General features: G+C 39.3%; 2 protein-coding genes across 2 annotated transcripts in view; one reads left to right on the forward strand and one right to left on the reverse strand.

The window, feature by feature from the left end:
• The window catches only part of LOC135080842 (uncharacterized), a 67211-nt gene extending 65106 nt beyond the window's left edge, over positions 1-2105 (reverse strand). The window contains exons 1-3 of the mRNA XM_063975566.1: positions 1722-2105; positions 1502-1600; positions 1206-1289 (exon numbers count right to left, since the gene is read on the reverse strand). Of these exons, the coding sequence (XP_063831636.1) occupies positions 1206-1289; positions 1502-1600; positions 1722-1893 (355 nt within the window). The 5' untranslated portion in view covers positions 1894-2105. The remainder of the gene's footprint in view (positions 1-1205; positions 1290-1501; positions 1601-1721) is intronic.
• An 877-nt stretch (positions 2106-2982) lies between these two features.
• LOC135080497 (protein CLP1 homolog) lies at positions 2983-21028 on the forward strand. Its single transcript, XM_063975128.1, has 9 exons — positions 2983-3236; positions 3354-3515; positions 9651-9870; positions 10423-10593; positions 10735-10823; positions 11610-11711; positions 14741-14872; positions 16140-16321; positions 19881-21028. The coding sequence occupies exons 1-9, from the start codon at positions 3144-3146 to the stop codon at positions 19990-19992; spliced, it is 1263 nt and encodes a 420-aa protein (XP_063831198.1). The 5' UTR covers positions 2983-3143; the 3' UTR covers positions 19993-21028.
• The last annotated feature ends 138 nt before the right edge of the window (positions 21029-21166 follow it).

The following is a 21166-nucleotide window of genomic DNA, read 5'->3' on the forward strand; positions in this document are numbered from 1 at the left end:
CCTTAGCATTTGTTACTATGGCACCAAAGCTGTAGCACTACTGTGTGTCGAGTATTTGAGATCTAAAATTCATCGACGATTCATACATTTTTTGTTCAAAATCAAAAATGTCGGCCAATAAAAAAAAAAGTGCTGTGTTCAGACAGAATACGTCCGCCTTAGCATTTGTTACTATGGCACCAAAGCTGTAGCACCACTATGCGTCGAGTATTTGAGATCTAAAATTCATCGACGATTCATACATTTTTTGTTCAAAATCAAAAGTGTCGGCCAATAACAAAAAGTGCTGTCTTCTGACAGAATACGTCCGCCTTAGCATTTGTTACTATGGCACCAAAGCTGTAGCACCACTGTGTGTCGAGTATTTGAGATCTAAAATTCATCGACGATTCATACATTTTTTGTTCAAAATCAAAAATGTCGGCCAATAAAATAAAAAGTGCTGTATTCTGACAGAATACGTCCGCCTCAAATACTACGATGCACAGTGGTGCTACAGCTTTGGTGCCATAGTAATAAATGCTAAGGCGGACGTATTCTATCAGAATACAGCACTTTTATTTTTTGGCCGGCACTTTTGATTTTGGACCAAAATGGATGATGTCCTTTCAATAAATAAATAAGACGTGGGTAAAAAGCGCCATCTATCGTCACTGGTTAAAATCTACAGCGCTGGACAAAAAATTTGACGTTCGTAAATTATTCATGCGGGGGAAGCCGTGAAACTCCATCTATCATCATCATTAGTAATTAAACGAGGTCCACGCGGCCGCTAGTTGTTGATAATTTGTTTCTTCCCGATTTATATTTATTAGCATGTTGATTTAGAATATAAACCTATCTGAAAAGTACATTTTGTTTTATTATTAAACTCAACTCATTGCAAGTGGCTTACACATTCCTTTAAGTCATTTATTAAAACATTTTTGTAGATGACTATACATAAACACGTCAGATTTCAAAAAGGTGCGAGTTGATGACATAAAAAACAGAAGGTGCCAACTAGCATCTTTAGAGGTGCGAGATGATGAATAACTCTGGCCATGTACAGTCAACAGCATATAAGTCATAGACAATACATTTTTGTAGCGGTAAAATAGAATCTATTGCAACCATTTAAGACAGTGTTTCGTGTAAAGCCAACAACAACAAAAAAAAAGACTGTGTTTAAGTTGACATGCTGTTCTCATCTGTACACCACTCACCTTCTTCTTCATCTGATGAGCTAAGAACTACTTTGTTTGGTGAAGATGGAGACTGCCTTCTAATGCTACCTCTATTGCTACCATCTAAAATACAAATACAATAACATAAAATCTTATTTACTTCACACATAGAAATATTCTAATAAGTACCTAAATGTTGAAAAGTTAGTAAAGTTCCTGAAAATGTATTTTTCCCTGTAGAATAACATTCTCCTGATAAGAGTAAGTAGAAACATGAAACATATCAAAAATGAACAGTGGACTCCCCTCTACTTGTAAGAAAGAATAATACTAACCATCATCGCTGCTTAAAACTACATGCTGGTTTTGAACACTGCTTCTTTCGACCACGGACTTCAGTTTAGATAACGGTTCATTATCTTCTTGGTCTGTTTCTACAACAATGTGCATGAAAGTGAATAAAACACTTGAAATGTTTACTTTACACCCATAATATTGAGATTGTTTGTCTCTCTTTAATAACTTTTATGCTTCAGTAACAAATTAATTACATACCATCAGAAGTAGATTCTTCGGATTCTGCTACAAATACAGTCCTATTCTTAGAGTTAGGTGTTTTTACAGATGAGAAAGGTTGGGCTACAACCAAACTATTGTCAATAATTTCGGAATCTGAATCACTGCCCATTTCAGTTTTATCACGATACTCGAAAAACGAATTCTCCATGATGTAAAGAATACGATTAACACTTTTATCTCCAAAAAATATTGAAAACACTAAAAAATGTGTTCTTTGTTTACCATTTCAAAACAATTTTTGAAATTAAACGTCGTTGTCAACGTTTTGTTTCACCTCGTTTTACATTTATTTCAAAATATTATTTTCCGTAAATGAAAGCAAAATTAATTGAAAATGGTGAAATTTTCGCTATATTACACAAATAAATATCATGAATAGTTCACACTTCGGCCTTATCAGTTAAAATGTTATAATTAAATTAAATAATAACCCACGAAACAAAACGATTTATTTTTTCTTAAAATGGACTGTGAAATCATCTATGAAATATCATCACTTGCTTGATTATAATGTGATATCAAAATATGTATTATTTCAGTTTTTATTTCCAGACTTCCAGTGGACTATGTGGAGGCAACCATATAATATAAAAGATAGCCATTTCATCTGTTGGGTAAGGTTTCTAATTGTGGATGAAAAAAACATTTATTCAAAATACAATGTAAATTCCCCAAGACAGTAACCCCAATCGAGTAAAATCTTCATTTTTCCCGTCTTTTTTACAGATCTGATAAATGTTTTTGTAAAGCCGGGTTTCCAGCGGCCAGCGCCTGTTTTGCCCTACACAATCAACAAAGAATGTCAATAAATGTTCAACAAAATTGCCCACAGAAAATGTTGAATGTTTACATGAGTTTTGTTGATTGTGAAGGGCAGAACACGAACTGGAGACCTGGCTTAAATGTTTATCATCATCATCATCATCATCATCTCAGCCGTAGGACATCCACTGCTGAACATAGGCCTCCCTCCCCCAATGCTTTCCATGTTACCCGGTTGGTAGCGGCCTGCGTCCAGCGCTTTCCCGCTACCTTTACGATGTCGTCGGTCCACCTTGTGGGTGGACGTCGCACGCTGTCTTTTCCGGTACGCGGTCTCCACTTCAGAACCTTGTTGCATCGGCCGTCAGAAAAAATATTAGGTATATGAAATATTTTTACGTTATTGCATGTATCATATGACACATGAACATCACTAAAGTCGAAACAACTGTCACTGCTGTCATCGTTCGTTTCCGTCTGTCATCTGCGATTATTGTGTATGTTTTTGGTTTCGTGGTTTTTTTCGTTTGTTTCCAGAAAATAATCAGTTCTATTGTGCAGTTGTGTTCTTCCACTTGACGATAACGTTTTATTGATTAATTGTTTATAGTTTTCTTTCCTAATAACTCCTACATAATGACTGAAGTGCAGTTGCAAGAATTCAAATTGGACCCAGACTCAGAGCTACGTTTTGAGGTTGAATCAAAGAATGAAAAAGTAGTTTTAGAAGTAAGTTAAACAAAAACCATGCTACCTTTAATATTTCTAGTGCTACAATTTGCTTGAAAAGTGATTTTCTTGTTTGAATATCATGTCATAATTGGGTCAAATATGTATTTTTTATAGGTTAAGAGTGGGTATGCAGAGTTATTTGGTACGGAGCTGGTGAAAGGGAAGCCTTACGAGTTCCACACGGGGGCGAAGGTAGCCGTGTTCACGTGGCACGGCTGCACGGTGGAGCTCCGGGGGCGCACTGAAGTCAGTTACGTGGCGAAAGAAACTCCTATGGTAAGAAGTTCTTCCAGTGGCGGATTTACCAATAGGCCAAGTAGGCCAGTGCCTAGGGCGGCAGATTTAGAGGGGCGGCAAATTTAGCAAATTTTTTTTTACAGGAAAAAAAAAATATACGTATACCTACACAATCCATATAATATAAATAAACGATTTCAATAAAAATAAAATAAAAAAACTCCTAAGTAACACAGGATTTTCGGAGCCTAGCACGAGCACCATCTCTCCACAACTACGTGTATATTGTTTTACAGGGTAGCCCAGAAGAAAATTCACTTTTGAAAATTCAAGGAAACGAAAACTGTACATTTTTGTAGAACTTAAGCTATTGCAATTTAAAGGAAATTTAGTGCAATTTATTTTAAACTTTTCTATCTTTTATAAATTTTATCGTACATGTGATTGCCTTGACGTTTACAACATTCGGTCAACATACATCAACATTTTGGAAAACTTTCGTAAGCGCTCCTGCACACGACGGTTCTCGAAAACAGCGGCGCAGCAGCGGGGCGGCAGCGGGCAACGAGCGGGCAGCGGCGAGGGAGCGGGCAACGAGCGGGCAGCGCACTCCTTCTTTTGCCCACAATAAATCGAGCGTTAGGAATAAATTTGAATCGAAATAAAATTGTCGCCGTTGTTCAGACATTTCGTTTGCGAATAAAAACAAATATCTCGACAACACAACCCCGAATACAACACTTCGCCGCTAAAGCGCCGCGCGAGCTGCCCGCTTGTTTCGAGAACGGGTCTGCGTTGCCCGCCCCGCTCCAGCGCCGCCGCCGCTCCCGCCCCGCTGCCCGCTAAGTTCGAGGCTGAGGCCTTAGAGGCAGTGAGATTTCACCACTGCTTAATTGGTTTGTTGCATTGAAAGGATGATTAATTTTTGAGAGCGCTATACTGGTAGGCTGAAAAGCTTTTTGATTTCAAAGCTGCAAGGTTATGACCGGAGCACTTGGTTTCATCAAGATGGGGCTACGTGTCACACTTCAACTGAGAGCATTTAGATGGTAAGAGACATGTTCACACAAAAAAATAATTTCAGGCAGGGGTGACATCTCCTGGTCACCAGGAAGCCCTGATCTCACTCCAGAAAATTATTTTTTGTGGTTTTACATTAAGAATAGAGTATACTTTTATAATGCAACAACCATGCAGCAACTGAAGCTGAGCATTCGGCAAAAAATTGAAAATAGGTTTCAAAGTAATTCTGACGAACGCATTCCAAGATTTTGATGTATGTTGATGGAATGTTGTAAGCGTCAAGGAAATCTCCTGGGCGATCTAATTTAATAAAGGTAAATTTAAAAATAAATTGCATTAAATTTTCTTTAAATTGCAATAGTTAAAGTTCTATAAAAATGTAGGTACAGTTTTCGTTTCCTTGAATTTTCAAAAGTTAATTTTCTTCTGGGCCACCCTGTATTACCAAGCCTTGGTCTTTCTGTTTACCTTTAAGTAGTTCTTAGCTAATTTTACTGGATATAGCACTTCGCATGGCTCTGTGCACACCGGTGACAAATTGTTCAGGTGAGAAGCTTTTCTTGCTTAGAACGGGTTAAAAACTATCTACGATCTACTTTAAGTCAAGAAAAACTTATAGGCCAGTAGAATTAAACACAAAAATGAATTAAATCGGAAATAATTCCTAAAGATTTTAGTGCTTTAATGGCTTCATTAGTTGCCCATAAAGACTCTCCTAGGTTTTCCACTTCGACGGAGTTGTGCTTAAGTAAAATATGTGTATTATTAATGACCCTCTCCACGTCCAATGGCTCGTTACCCGCAGGCTTCCAAATCTTGAAAAGGAGCGCCTCAACCAGTGTAACCCTATCAAGGCATACGAGCTGGATGCGCCTATCCTTGTTCGTCCCAGCCGTTCCTTAACTGCGGTTGCTGCACCTCTTCCTGGCACTCACCTGAACGACTCTGTGTTACCTACTGTGGCTGCCCCTCTTCCTTGTATCCTCCTGCAGGACTACGTTGTCTAGCCGTATGCCTGGTCTAAGGTTCGACGCAAAAAAACAACAACAACAAGTTCATATTAAAACGCTGAAGAGTTGTTTGTTTGTTTGTTTGTTTGAACGCGCTAATCTCAAGAATTACTTGTTTGATTGAAATAATTATTTTTGTGTTGAATAGCTCATAAATTGAGAAACGCTATAGGATATTCCGTACCGCGCGGGAATAACTTGACATGTCATTTTTGCGTACTTTTCAGGGGAGCGATTTTAAAGTTTAGAGTTCTCTGGTAAATCGGAATTAATGATAATTGATATTTTTATGATTGAAATTAGCTAATTTGATGCGTATCTTTCGATTGGCGTAAGCATTTGATTAAATTATCTTCTTAATCTATTAAAAAAAAGACTTGTCAAGTTGTGTACCGACGACTTGTCAAGTTATTCACCAAAGAAAAACAAACATTTAAGGTGTAAAAATTGGATTTAAGTTAATTATTTTGAATAAAGTTTAAGTAAAAAAACAAAACATAAAAATAGAACATATTTTTATCACTTTTGCAATGAAATAGTAACAAATTTATTAGAAAAATCAAATATAATCGCAGATTATGATTGCTTTTGATCAGATAATTGTACGTTTACTTAAAATTTAAAAAAAAAGACAAATAAAAGAACAAAAGCCATGCTTCATAACAAGCACAATTCATTTTAATTATTTTAGGCTTACCATTAGGCTTAAAATAATTAAAATTAACTGGATATATTTTTGCGTAAGGTCGACACGCCCTTTCGCGTCCACCGTCCAGTTCACGTCCAAATGATGGATCACTCTAGAACGTAAGCTATTGCTATGATTCCCTGAATGTATGACAGGTAAACCCACATTAAAAAAATCTTATAGCATGCTACCGTTTTTGCCAAAAATAAATCCCACGTGAGCAGGTGCGCGTTTCAAGGTAAGTTTTTAATATATTTAGGTCTAGTTTGGGATTTACCGCAGTCTCTAAGCCTTAACCATGAACCATACAATACGGATAATGATATCGGTGATTGTACTTTATTAAATGACACTTAAAATAAGGTGGATGCGAATTTACTACAATGAAATTTCCACTTTGCGTCAGAAGTGATCGCGGTCTGGTCTAACTGGGTCTAAGATATTAAAATATACAAAACAATGCATGTTGTATATTATTTAAAACGTTATTTACATGACTTATCGAACACAAAGATTTTTTTCAGTACTTAGGCCTTTTCCTCGACGCTAATACACGCTCCAAATGTAGCTTACCCTTGTGATAGCCAATTTGCGTCCACATTATCACGACAATTTTTTAAATACAGACGTTGTAAATAATATTAAAAAGCAAACTGTGCCTAGAGAGGAGATCATATTGCAAATTGAGCCATACTATTGAAATTTAAAAAAATGAAATAAATTAAAATATAAATGTATGTTTATAATTATTAAGTGTGATACCTAAATATTTTGAATACCAATTAGTAAGATTATCTTTATTTTTTATTTCCATGCTGTTATTAATTATTAGTGATTTTGAATGCATTTTTTCTATATTCAAATTCAAATTGTTTTTATTGTGAAACCACAGGTAAATACATAAGTCAGGTCATAAAATGTTTGTAATAGATCAGCTGTGTTCCGCCGCATGGGCATACAATATATTATATTAATATTACAAAGATATTAAAACTTCTAATGGTTTAGAGCAAGTTTAATACTATACTTATAAAGACTAAAGGGAGCATAATGACAACAATTTTTCGTTCAAAATGATTACGAAAAATTGTATATTATTTTTATTCCTCAAATCTACCAACTCACTAAATGAACGAGATTTGGCGTATCGACCCTACTTACCTCATCATTATTCCTAATTAATGTCAGTGATGTCAATAGACTATAAAAAATATCCGGAACTTAAAGTTGACCTAAAAGTTTATTATTAGATTTTTTACTTATATTCGGTTGTCAAACGAAATCTTAGTCTGTTATGAAAAAAACATTAGTAGATAGTACCTACCTATTGACTAAACTTATCCTTCTACTTTCAACTTGCTATTTAAACGTTAATTTAGTTTTAAACTATTGAAAATAGTAATAAAAGTAATAATTAACGCTTAAATATATTAAAAATATATTTTCAGGGGTTGCTAAGTAAAAAATATTTAAAGACACTCGAAATCCTGACAATGTTATATTTTAAAAACTGCTAATGACACATATAAAAATATGATTATACGAATGTAATAGCTGGATAACTCCAAATATCCAAACTCTTGACAGTGTGCATAACTAGACAACTGCACATATCATGGATATGTTTAGTACTCAGAGGGGATCATAACTTGATAACTGTTTTTGTCAAATTAAAAACGAAAATCCATAAATGTATAAGTCGAGATATTAACAAATACATGTTCTGACATACATTGATAAATCGAAATATAAATGTTTGTACGAATAATATTAATTGGATATATCGTTATGTCAAATATTTATTGCCTAAATTAGAGATATTTACTTATGAACAAGAGCTGTATTTCAAGTATTTTTGGGTATTTCGAGTTGAGTTTTTTATACCAGTAGGGTATAAGGTAGAGGAAACGTTTAAGCTAATAAAAAAAAAAAAGTGCAGGTCGAGATGTCAAGTTATTCCCGCGCGGTACGGAATATACAATTACTCTACGACTAATAGAGGCGAAGCAGTAAAGAAAAATGTTGCAAGCACGGAAAATAGTATTTAAACTATTTTCACGAGTACGAAGTTGATTTTGTGGCGTCGAACCTTGGACCAGGCATATGGCTAAGCAATGCAATCGTACAGGAGGGTACAAGGAAGAGGGGCAGCCACATTAGGTAACACAGAGTCGTTCAGGAGAGTGCCAGGAAGAGGTGCAGCAACCGCAGTTACGGAACGGCTGGGACGTACAAGGATAAGCGAATCCAACTCGTGAGCCTTGACAGGGATACGCTGGTTAAGGCGACCCTTTACAAGGCATGGGAGCCTACGGGTGACGAGCCATTGGACGTGCAGAGGGTCATTAATTATGCACATATTTTCTACTTTGCCGAACATTTGCACGAGAACGGTTTTACCGGAAAACCTAAAAAGCGCCCCTTTCGGGGGCCCCCACCACTTAAGCACAACTCCGTCGAAGTCGAAAACCTAGAAAAGTCTTAATGGGCAACCAATGAACACATTAAAGCAATAAATCTTTTGTAGGAATTATTTCCGATTTAAAATCTAATTATTCTGGCCTAATAATGCTTTATCTCTTTTGCGCATAGAGTCAGAACTTATGAAAAAGATTTCATACGTCGTCGATATAATTAATGATTTTGCAAATTGAAAATCTTGCAAGAAAATAATGTAAAACTTATTTGATCTCATTGTCTGTCACCATTAACTGAATTGTTAACATGTTATATTTTAATAGAAATTGTTGTTGTTAAGCCCAATAAAAAATATTTACCAAAAACAATGTTTACTGACCACACATTATTTTGTCTGTATTCATATAGTGTAGGTCTAGGTATTTTTAAGTCATGCCTTTGCCCACCTTAGGATTAGTTCATACTGCTGCTTTTAGGTCAACGTTAAACTCTTCATCACATAGCGGGTTGCAATAATAATGTAGTAACTGACAGAATTAAGTTCATTAAGTTCACAATCATACTAATAACAGGATTAAACTAACGTATTGAATTTCAAAAGTCAGTAGTAGGGGCGGCAAAAATTGAATGGCCTACTAGCGGCAAATTTGTAAATCCGCCACTGAGTTCTTCTCATTTCATCTGTATGTGAATTTTATTATCTTTGTATTATCTAATAATTACATTTATTTTCAAAATTGTGTGTAACAATACCTCATGCATTCTACATAGTTGTATGTGTAATTTGTTATATTTTAGTGTGTAAGTAGATATTTTTATCTATTTAGGCTTAGGCACAGAATAAAATAATAAGTACTACATACAGAAGATTTTCTTTGCAAAGGTATTTTAAAAAATGTATGCTCGATGTCATTAACAAAACAAAAACAAAGAGAGTCTCGAAAGTCATATTTGAGTCAAGTGTTTGTAGGTACTTTCCTGACTCACATCTATAATGTATTTCTAAAGTGAGGTTAAAAATGTTGTCTATTTCAGGTTGTCTACTTAAATGTGCACGCAGCACTTGAGCAACAGAGGGTAGCGGCGGAACAAGAAAACACACGCGGCCCCGTGACCATGGTGGTGGGTCCCGGAGACGTGGGAAAGTCCACGCTGACGCGGATCCTGCTCAACTACGCCGTGCGGATGGGTCGGAGGCCTATATTTGTTGATTTGGATGTTGGTCAAGGAAACATTAGCATCCCAGGAACTATAGGTAGTTTAATATTTTTTTTTTTTTTTTTTTTTTTTCATATTTTTTTATTCCATAACATAATATTGTTTTTACGATTATAATTAAGTTATAACTGAGCAAACCTCTTAGAGAGAAGTACCATCATCTCTCTCATTAGAATCTGAGAAGATACCCTAGTAAGATCCAATTTTCCTTTCTACAGCAGCTATAGCAGTCATAAGATGTTTTTATATGTCATTGATAGCAGTCATTATTATGTCTTGTGGAAAGTGTTAATAAATGGCAGCATTAATCAGACTTTTTTTTTATGTATTTTCTGCCCTATGGCAATCTGTTCGAAAACAATAAGCCACTTGTTTGGCTGGAGCTACATGTCCTGAGTTTTATGTTGTCTTCGAGAGCCAATCAATTGCTGATCTTTTTCTAGCAAACTCTCTTAATAATCAGACTACAAAGTCGCTTTATTAAAAACCTATATTGATATCAGTGTTTAGCTTTAAGTACTATCTTCTCTAATATGTACAAATTATGTGTGTATGTGTCATTTTGAATTTGCGAATTATTTTTAACTAGGTGCAATGCTGGTAGAAAGGCCTGCGTCTATCGAAGAAGGTTTCAGCCAACAGGCACCGCTGGTGTACCACTTTGGCCACAAGTCTCCCGGGGAGAACCTGGAGCTTTACAACACCATTGTCTCGCGGCTAGCCGAAGTCATCACCGAAAGGTGTGAAAACAATAAGAAAGGTATGCTATGAGAATACATGCTTTATCAACGTTTACCATACATTTTATTATTACAAGATTATCAAGATAAAATATGTTATAACAGAGATTTCAGAGAACTATTGCTACACTACATTATAATAAATTATGTTTTTATTGCAGCGGCAACTTCAGGAGTTATAATCAATACATGTGGCTGGATTAAGAATGCCGGTTACAAAGTTCTCACACATGCAGCGCAAGCTTTTGAGGTGACTATTTCATACTTCTACTACTTTATAATATTTTGAACTTTATAAATATAACTAGCTGAAAAACGTTGTTTTGCCATATAAATAGTTTCCTAGTAATTTCTAGTGTAGACAAATAATAATTAAAAGATAAGGGTTGATCGTAGAAGGGTGAAAATTGAGGATTGTATGTATTTTTGTATGTTGTATCATAAAAAAATAGAAATTAAAAATTTAGGGGTTTTTTACCCCTAACATTTACTAGGGGGATGAAAAATAGATGTTGGCCGATTCTCATAGATACCAGATAAGCACAAAAAATTTAATCAAAATCGGTCAAGCCGTTTCGGAGGAGTATGGCAACGAAAACTGTGACACGAGAATTTTATATATTAGATAAGTTTCATTTTTTTTTACTATAAGATTATCACTCCACGGGATATTACAACGAAACTTTTATAACGGTAAATAAGATATTTACCATCCCGACATTTCAACTCGGTTGCACGAGTCATGGCCGCGGGCAGACTGAAGAGATGCGGCGTCGTCTGCTCCGGCGTTGTAAAATCCCTACTTTCTACTTAATTCAAGATTTATTCTATGGCATAATGACTTACTGAAAGGCTTATGTGTCTCTTTAGTATTCTGAGGTACTTGTGCCTCCATTACCTCAAAAACTGTGCCATATTAAAATAATTTTAAATTTACATTTAATTTCTGAATGAACTATTTTAAACTTCAACTTCTTGCTAAAGATTTGCTAAAAACTAATTTTATAAGAAGCTAAATGTCGATAATTTGTTTCAGGTTGACGTTATCCTAGTCCTAGACAATGAAAGACTGTTCATTGAATTGAAGAGAGACATGCCAAAGTTCGTCAAAGTGGTCTACCTGCCGAAAAGTGGAGGTGTAAGTATTATAAGAATAATATTTATTGAGAGGGAAAGTAGACAACAAAAGATGCTTCTAATTTGAAACCAGTGAACTTTGTTCTTGTTTTCCTTTTTTATTTAATTATTTCGTAAAACGTGCGTCGTCGGCGTGTTTAAAAAACGTGGTGTGCACAGGCACTTACACTTAGACATCCAGTCACAAACTTAGCCTGGGGTTGCACCATCTTACTTTAACTTTAACAAACGTCAAAAGTCTTTCAAACTCCATACAAAAACAACGGTTATGATTATAGTCACGGTTAAAATAGGGTGGTGCAACTCAGCCTAAGCAACGCCTTTACTACCCGTTCAAGTTAACTGCGCAACAGGCGGCCATGACGTCACATTGTCGCTCTGGTGCGGTGGAGGGTGTGTCGTATTCCAGTAAGGTGTGCAGTTAGCTCGATCTGGTTATACTATGGGAATATTTTTTTTTATTCACAATGAGGAAGCTCTTTTCCTGTATCTCACCTGATGGTAAGTGGTGATCAGACCGAAGGTGGAAGCGAGCTTCACCCGGAATCCTCAACCACGGAGGAACTGGCTATCTTACCTCTAACTGCCGGAACACAACAATGCTGTTAACATTGTTGTTATGGCGACAGACTCAGGTAAGATGGTGGTAGCTAGCCAGGCGGACTTAGAACAGGCCCTACCACCAACCAAACCGAACAGAAAAATCTGCGCCCACTGGGAATCGAACCCGGGACCTCTGCGTCTGAAGCAGGTGGCACAAAATATAACAGAAGACAAACTCCATACTAAACGCGCTCGAGCCACGCACACATAGACACCGCTTCTAGCAAGACTGTCTTGGACGAATGCGAGCGCGACGTGGCGCGACAGACGTTCGCCACACGTTCGCTGTGGTTCGCTTGAGTCACGCGCCGGTCAACCGCCTGTGATATTATTTTGTTTTGCGAAATTGACGAAAATGAGTGAACAGAAAAAGTCGTATTATAATTGTTCGGTATTTGGTTGCTTAAACTCATCATTAAATACCGAATTTTCATTTTTTAAATTACCAGTTGATTCGGGGAGGTAAGTAAGTTATTTATTTGAATTTCAATTGAAATTGAAAGCCAACTCAATTATTAGGAATATCAAATTGTTTTAGAGAGGTTTTAGGAATTATTGGATAACTAGCTTTTGCCCGCGGCTTCACCCGCGTGAAATTTAGTTTGTCACAGATCGTCATAAATTATAGCCTATATGTTATTCAGGGTTATAAACAATAATACTGTAAAGTTACATCAAAATCCGTTCAGTAGTTTTTGCGTGAAAGAGCAATAAACATCCAGACATCCAAACTTTCGCATTTATAATAATTTATAGTTGGATAATAGTGTCAACCACTCAACTAAATACTAATTCCTTCTCGTGTATTTGTTTGCAAACTATTACTATAATAACGTACTAAATATAAATAAGTATACGTGGATATCTGTTATTGTCTTTCTTGCATAGTATTAAGAGTAACATTTTTCTATCATAACGAAATAAACGCAACACATGACAAGACAACCCTAGCGCGACGGCCGAGCGTGCGAGCGAGAGAGGTATGCAAAGCGAGGTACATACATGAGTTTACCTTCTGTTATATTTTGTGCAGGTGGTCTTACCACTAGACCACAGAGGCGGTTAAATTTAATTTACTACAGTGACATCTATGTTATCTATATACAGTGTGAGTCACGTTAAAGTGTACATATGAAAATAGATGAAACTAGACCTATTTTTATCGACAAAAAAGAGGTCAAAAAATTTTTGAGATTTTTTTTTAATTTTTTACAGAATTTTTTTTCTTCCAATTACTTATTGTGAAAAAAACGTAATAACTTTTAAACTAAGCGGTATATCCTGATAAAATAAAAACAGTAATAATGCTAAATAACAGGCGATACTAAAAAAATACATAAAATACACAAAAAAGGCCAACAAATAATAAAAAATGATACTTTTTGAAAAAAATCTGCTTTTAAATTCGTGTCTTTTTGGTTATTTGATAAATTTCTCCAAAAAATGCCCCTATAACCGGTGGTTTTTATTACTTTGTATTATTCTCTACCGTATTACCTTCGTAAAACCAAAAATCGCATATCTCTATCCCTATCACAACGTTTGCAATGATCGTTTGAACTAAGCCTCTCCGGGCGCGCCATTCAACGCTTCGTTAACAACGAAACTGAAAATGGCTCTAGATTTGTAATTTTGATAAAGACAAGTTAGATTTCAAATAAAAACAAAAGATTTAGAAGTAAAATAAGCATTTTAGTTAAAATTAAAATTGTCTCTACCTGTAGCGGAGAATAATGTTGTGGCAGGCCTTTGTTCAAACGATCATAGCAAATGTTGTGATAGGGATAGAGACATGCAATTTTTGGTTTTACAAAGATAATACGATAGGGAATAATACAAAGTAATCAAAACCACCTGTTATAGGGGCATTTTTTGGAGAAATTTATCAAATAACCAAAAAAAACACGAATTTTAAAGCAGATTTATTTCAAAAAGTATCATTTTTTATTATTTGTTGGCCTTTTTTGTGTATTTTATGTATTTTTTTAGTATCGCCTGTTATTTAGCATTATTACTGTTTTTATTTTATCAGGATATACCGCTTAGTTTAAAAGTTATTACGTTTTCTTCACAATAAGTAATTGGAAGAAAAAAAATTCTTTAAAAAATTAAAAAAAAATCTCAAAAATTTTTTGACCTCTTTTTTGTCGATAAAAATAGGTCTAGTTTCATCTATTTTCATATGTACACTTTAACGTGACTCACACTGTATATAAAAGAAAGTCGTGTTAGTTACTCCACTTATAACTCAAGAACGGCTGAACCGATTTAGCTGAAAATTGTCAGGGAGGTAGTTTAGAGCCAGGAGAAGGACATAGGATACTTTTTATCCCGTTCGAAATAAAAAAAAGTCTGCTTATTTATTGCCATTAAGGCGGAACAAAGTTCGCCGGGTCAGCTAGTTTTAAAATAAACAATTTGTGTCAGGTCGTGGAACGGTCAGATACGCAGCGAGCGGAGAGCCGTGACGCTCGAGTGAGAGAATACTTCTACGGCAAGCGCACACCCTACTACCCGCATTCCTTCGACGTCAAGTTCAGCGATCTCAAGATATACAAGGTTAGTTGGAGACGTTGGAGTTGATATTGTTTTTTGATGTGCTCCCTTACTATAGGCCTCATCAATCATCATCATCAACAGCCCTTTACAGTCCACTGCTGGACTATGAGCCTCCTCCACTATAGTGGAGGGTTTTGCCATAATCCCCACGCTTGGCAGGCGGGTTGGAGATCGCAGTTTAAAAGATTGATGTTTTTCAGAGAGCGCTGCTGCCCATTCTCTGTTTGACTATAGGCCTATTTTATTATAATATTTAGGCTTCTAATAAGGCTTATGCCGCATAAAAATGCTCAAGATCACCCAAAGGGACGGATTTTTTTTTCAAGTCAAAAATTAAGTTTTAAAAGGACTCATTTTGATTAAAAATTCTTCGACTTACTACTCTATTTTACCGGTCATTCTGGAAATCATTGGGGAGGCCTTTGTCCAGCAGTCGTCAGCAGCAGGACGTCATTTGAACGAACTATACTATTATCAGTGGTGTGAGTGATGTATACATATTGTAACCAGAATTCAGCCACAAAACTTTTCTTCCTACACAAGTATCTGCGTATTTGTATCCAGGATTCTACTATAGTCTGGTCGCCGATCACGTAGAATTTCGTCCAATGCTCGCACACTCACTGCGGGCGCCAGTCGCACAGTCGCGACAGCAATATAATTACGCGCGAGCGATAAGGATGGGTAGCATGGGGTCATTGGACGAAATTCTACGTGCTCGGAGACCGGGCTTTATAAACATTCACTTTTTTCTTTCCGTCTTCATTCATATACCATGGTAGGGCAAGCTATATTTGGGACGTGTATAAGTGCCCTAGGGACTTCTTGGCGGGAATCTGAAGCGTCATGTTAGCGGTTTTGTTTTATTTCCTCAAATTCGTGTGTGGGCGACTATTAATGTGTAATAATGGTGGATTATTAACCATTGAGTGTTCGTGAACGTGCATGGGTGTGGGCAAGTGAAGCAAAACAGTTCATCGTGATTCTTCTGGTTCTCTCAAGTTGTCCATAGGAGGTCTCAGTAAAGCACCACAACTTTACTGAGACTCAAAGGGTGGGAAGGGGTATCATCTATCATCCTTCATTATATCATTACTTGATCTCATTTTGTAACTCGTATCACTTATTTTATACTTGAAAATGGCACAAATCAAGTCGACCTCGACGTGTATTGCCAACATCATCAAAAAAGAAGAAGAAGAAGTGCCCTAGAAAGGGCCTATGTATTGATTAAATTATTCGAATTTTAATTTGAACTATCGTGCAGGTGGGCGCGCCATCCCTGCCAACATCGTGCATGCCGCTGGGCATGCGTGCCGAGGACGCGCTGACCAAGCTCGTGGGCGTGCCCGCGGGAGCCGCGCTTGCTCACCGCGTGCTCGCCGTGTCCTTCGCGGCTGCGCCCGATGATGACGTATTACATACAAACTTAGCTGGCTTCGTGTGCGTGTGAGTATACCTACTTACTTTGCATTGTAATTTGGACCTTATTGCGTGGATATAATAAGTTACAAACCTGGTGGGCGTGTCCCACGCCGCCGCGCCCGATGACGTGCTCCACACAAATCTGGCCGGCTTCGTGTGCGTGTGAGTATACTTAGCATTGTAATTTGGACCATATTGCATCGACATTAGTCACAAAGCTGCGCTCGCGCATCGCGTGCTAGCTGTGTCCTTCGCGGCAGCAGTGTGCGTGTGAGTACACTGGAATGTGAACCTTATTACGTCGACATAAGTCACGAAGCTAGTGGGCGTGTCCCACGCCGCCGCGCCCGATGATGACATACCAACCTGGCTGGCTTCGTGTGCGTGTGAGTATACAGGAATGTGGACCTTATTGCATGGATATAAGTCACAAAGTTGCGCTCGCGCATCGCGTGCTGGCCATATCCTTCGCCGCCACGCCTGGTGATGACTTGCTGTGCGTGTGAGTACACTGGGATATGAACCGTATTGCGTCGAAAGTCACGAAGCTAGTGAGCGTGCCCGCGGGAGCTGCGCTTGCGCACCGCGTGCTCGCCGTATCCTTCGCGGCTGCACCAGATGATGACGTATTACATACCAACCTGGCTGGCTTCGTGTGCGTGTGAGTACACTGGAATGTGAACCTTATTGCGTCGACATAAGATAGTGGGCGTGGCCGCCGGCGCTGCGCCCGATGATGACATACCAACCTGGCTGGTTTCGTGTGCGTGTGAGTACACTGGAACTTGAACCTTATTGCATGGATATAAGTCACAAAGTTGCACTCGCGCATCGCGTGCTCTCTCTGTCCTTCGCGGCAGCAGTGTGCGTGTGAATACATTGGAATGTGAACCGTATTGCGTCGACATAAGTCGCAAAGGTGCGCTCGCGAGCTTCGCGCATCGCGCGCTAGCCGTATCCTTCGCGGCTGCGCCTGATGACGACGTGCTACACACTAACTTGGCTGGCTTCGTGTGCGTGTGAGTACACTGGAATGTGAACCTTATTGCGTCGACATAAGTCACATCGCGTGCTAGCTGTGTCCTAACCTGGCTGGCTTCGTGTGCGTGTGAGTATACTTGCTGTATTGGAGTTTGAACCGTATTGCATCGACATTAGTCACTAAGCTCGTGGGCGTGCCCGCGGGAGCTGCGCTTGCTCACCGCGTGCTCGCCGTGTCCTTCGCGGCTGCGCCTGATGATGACGTGCTACACACTAACTTAGCTGGCTTCGTGTGTGTGTGAGTACACTGGAATATGAACCGTATTGCATCGATATAAGTCATAAAGCTGCGCTTGCTCACCGCGTGCTGGCTGTATCCTTCGCGGCTGCACCTGATGACGACGTGCTACACACTAACTTAGCTGGCTTCGTGTGTGTGTGAGTATACTTATTTATTTATTTATTTATTAGATACACCAACAAAGTCACATACATAATACAGTTCATACATTTTAACATGGTTTAACACATGATTCGTATAACCTCAATTACAGGTATACACAGCATTTATTTTTGCAATGTTAGGGAACTTATACAGTAGAAAAAACAAAAATCAATTGAATACTTGCTGCTTTGGAGTTTGAACCTTATTGCATGGATATAAGTCACAAAGCTGCGCTCGCGCACCGCGTGCTCGCCGTGTCCTTCGCGGCTGCACCTGATGACGACGTGTTACACACTAACTTAGCTGGCTTCGTGTGCGTGTGAGTATACTTTGTAATTGGTATTGGAACTTGAACTTTATTGCGTCGACATAAGTCACAAAGCTGCGCTCGCGCACCGCGTGCTCGCCGTGTCCTTCGCGGCTGCGCCTGATGACGACGTGTTACACACTAACTTAGCTGGCTTCGTGTGTGTGTGAGTACTGAGTATACTAGAGCCTGGTCCGTGAGCACGTATAATTTTGTCCAATGACCCCAAGCTACCCATCCTTATCGCTCGCGCGTAATTATGTTGCTATCGCGCTCGCACACTCACTGCGGGCGCACGTCGCACAGTCGCGACAGTAATATAAATACGCGCGAGCGATAAGAATGGGTAGCTTGGGGTCATTGGACAAAATTCTACGTGCTCACGGACCAGGCTTTAGCTGCATTGGAGTTTGAACCTTATTGCGTCAACTTAAGTCACAAAGCTGCGCTCGCGCACCGCGTGCTGGCCGTATCCTTCGCCGCTGCGCCCGATGACGACGTGCTACACACTAACTTAGCTGGCTTCGTGTGTGTGTGAGTATACTTGAATGTAAACCTTATTGCGTCGACATAAGATAGTGGGCGTGGCCGCCAGCGTTGCGCCCGATGATGACATACCAACCTGGCTGGTTTCGTGTGCGTGTGAGTACACTGGAACTTGAACCTTATTGCCTCGACATAGGTCGCAAAGTTGCACTCGCGCATCGCGTGCTAGCTGTGTCCTTCGCGGCAGCAGTTTGCGTGTGAATACACTGGAATATGAACCGTGTTGCGTCGATATAAGTCACCAAGCTCGTGGGCGTGCCCGCGGGAGCTGCGCTTGCTCACCGCGTGCTCGCCGTGTCCTTCGCGGCTGCGCCTGATGATGACGTGCTACACACAAACCTGGCTGGCTTCGTGTGCGTGTGAGTACTGAGTATACTAGCTGCATTGGAGTTTGAACTTTATTGTGTCAAATTAAGTCACAAAGCTGCGCTCGCGCACCGCGTGCTGGCCGTGTCCTTCGCGGCTGCGCCTGATGACGACGTGCTCCACACTAACTTAGCTGGCTTCGTGTGTGTGTGAGTACATTGGAATATAAACCGTATTGCGTCGACACAAGTCACGACGCTAGTGGGCGTGGCACTAATCTAGCTGGCTTCGTCTGCGTGTGAGTATACTTGCTGTATTGGAGTTTGAACTTTATTGCGTCAACTTAAGTCACAAATCTGCGCTCGCGCACCGCGTGCTGGCCGTATCCTTCGCGGCTGCACCTGATGATGACGTGCTACAAACTAATCTAGCTGGCTCCGTGTGCGTGTGAGTATACGGAACTTGAACCTTATTGCGTCGACATAAGTCACGAAGCTAATGGCTGTGTCCTTCGCCGCTGCACCTGATGATGACGTGTTACACACTAACTTGGCTGGCTTCGTGTGCGTGTGAGTATACTTGCTGCATTGGAGTTTGAACCTTATTGCATGGATATAAGTCACAAAGCTGCGCTCGCGCACCGCGTGCTAGCTGTGTCCTTCGCGGCAGCAGTGTGCGTGTGAATACACTGGAATGTGAACCTTATTGCGTCGACATAAGTCACAAAGCTGCGCTCGCGCACCCGTTTGCTCGCATACAGTTAGGCTAACATTTAGTTAGGCTATGCGCACACTGGTGATTGTCACCAGCCTAAGCCTTTCTCTCTTACACTTTTATAAAGACAAAGAGAGAACGTAGTACTTATTCTTATCTATGGAGAGACATACTATCACGGTGACTAAAGTCACCCGTGCGCACTCGCCTTTACATATCTTTTTGTCGAAACTCTTCTTCACTATTACGTCATCACATCCCTAACGAAACATTCTCGCCCACAGCACGGCAGTAGACACGGAGCGGCAGACGCTGACGGTGCTGTCGCCGCAGCCGCGCCCGCTGCCCAACACCATCCTGCTGCTGTCCGACCTGCAGTACATGGACAACCACTAGCCGCCGGCGGCGCGCGAGACTCTGTTCACATTGCCACGCGCGACGTTTTAGGGTGGCCGGTGCCATGAGCATAAAGTTAATATACCTAGCGGAATAGAGCAACAGATAACTGAAACTAAAGCCCGGTCTCCGAACACGTAGAATTTCGTCCAAAGACCCCTAGTTACCCATCCCTATCGCTCGCGCGTAATTATATTGCTGACGCGACTGTGCGACGGGCGCCCGCAGTGAGTGTGCGAGCGCGACAGCAACATAATTACGCGCGAGCGATAAGGGCGGGTAGCTTGGGGTCTTTGGACGAAATTCTACGTGTTCGGCGACCAGACTAGAGCAGCAACACTGTGTGATAAAAAGAGATGCGTGATGTCGTCGCTGTAACGTCAAAGAGAACCGTTTTTTGAAACTATTTGACAGTTCGGAGGCACTTATTGGCACACTGAAAATTTGAGCTCTTGAGATATTTTCAGATACTACGTTAGTAAAATCGTGGAGGTTTACGAGAAATAGTGCTTCAAAAACGTGGTGACTGGTTCAGTGATTGATTTATTGTACAAAAAAGTGAATAATAATCCTGACACTGACACACAAATGATATCCAGTGTCATCCAAAATCTTTTTCGTTTGACAGCTCGTAGTTGCTTTATTCCGAAGGAATATTAACTTTATGGCCATGAGCGACTTTTATCAAGATGGCGGCCGGTGTCACACGTGACGTTTAAATAAGATGGCGGTCGGCGCGTGTTTATAAACTCGCGCGCACCGCATATTGTAAACGCTATAAGACTTAAATAAAGGAAATTTTACAGGATAACACTATTGTTATTTATATTTCTTGCTAAAATACATAGTATTTTTTTATATTAACTAAGCAGCAAATATAAATCATCATAAAATTGTTTTTCCAGTAATATTTACTTGTAGTTAGCTCCTAAGAAATTAATTTGTACCTTGATAGAGGTACCGCATCTCAAAGACACTGTAAATATTTACTAAGATAATGTTATTAGGAATTTGAATAAATGTTTTCTACAAAATACTCATGATTCTTTCATTTCAACGGGTTTTCTATGAAAACAATATATTTTTAGAAGAAAAAATCTCTTGAACCTGATATTACATAGTGAACTGCGAAAATAAGAAGCCTGAGGGAATATTATACATATATTTTTGAAAT

This window comes from Ostrinia nubilalis, chromosome 18 (genome assembly GCF_963855985.1).
Source record: "Ostrinia nubilalis chromosome 18, ilOstNubi1.1, whole genome shotgun sequence".
In the NCBI taxonomy this organism is placed as follows: domain Eukaryota; kingdom Metazoa; phylum Arthropoda; class Insecta; order Lepidoptera; family Crambidae; genus Ostrinia; species Ostrinia nubilalis.

Excerpts from the sequence above, each read along its gene's own strand:
- LOC135080497 (XM_063975128.1), top strand. The coding sequence starts at position 3,144 with ATGACTGAAGTGCAGTTGCAAGAATTCAAATTGGACCCAGACTCAGAG. Across the intron at positions 11,712-14,740 it reads ACCTGCCGAAAAGTGGAGGT|GTCGTGGAACGGTCAGATAC; the intron begins GTAAGTATTATA and ends AATTTGTGTCAG. Across the intron at positions 14,873-16,139 it reads GCGATCTCAAGATATACAAG|GTGGGCGCGCCATCCCTGCC; the intron begins GTTAGTTGGAGA and ends ACTATCGTGCAG.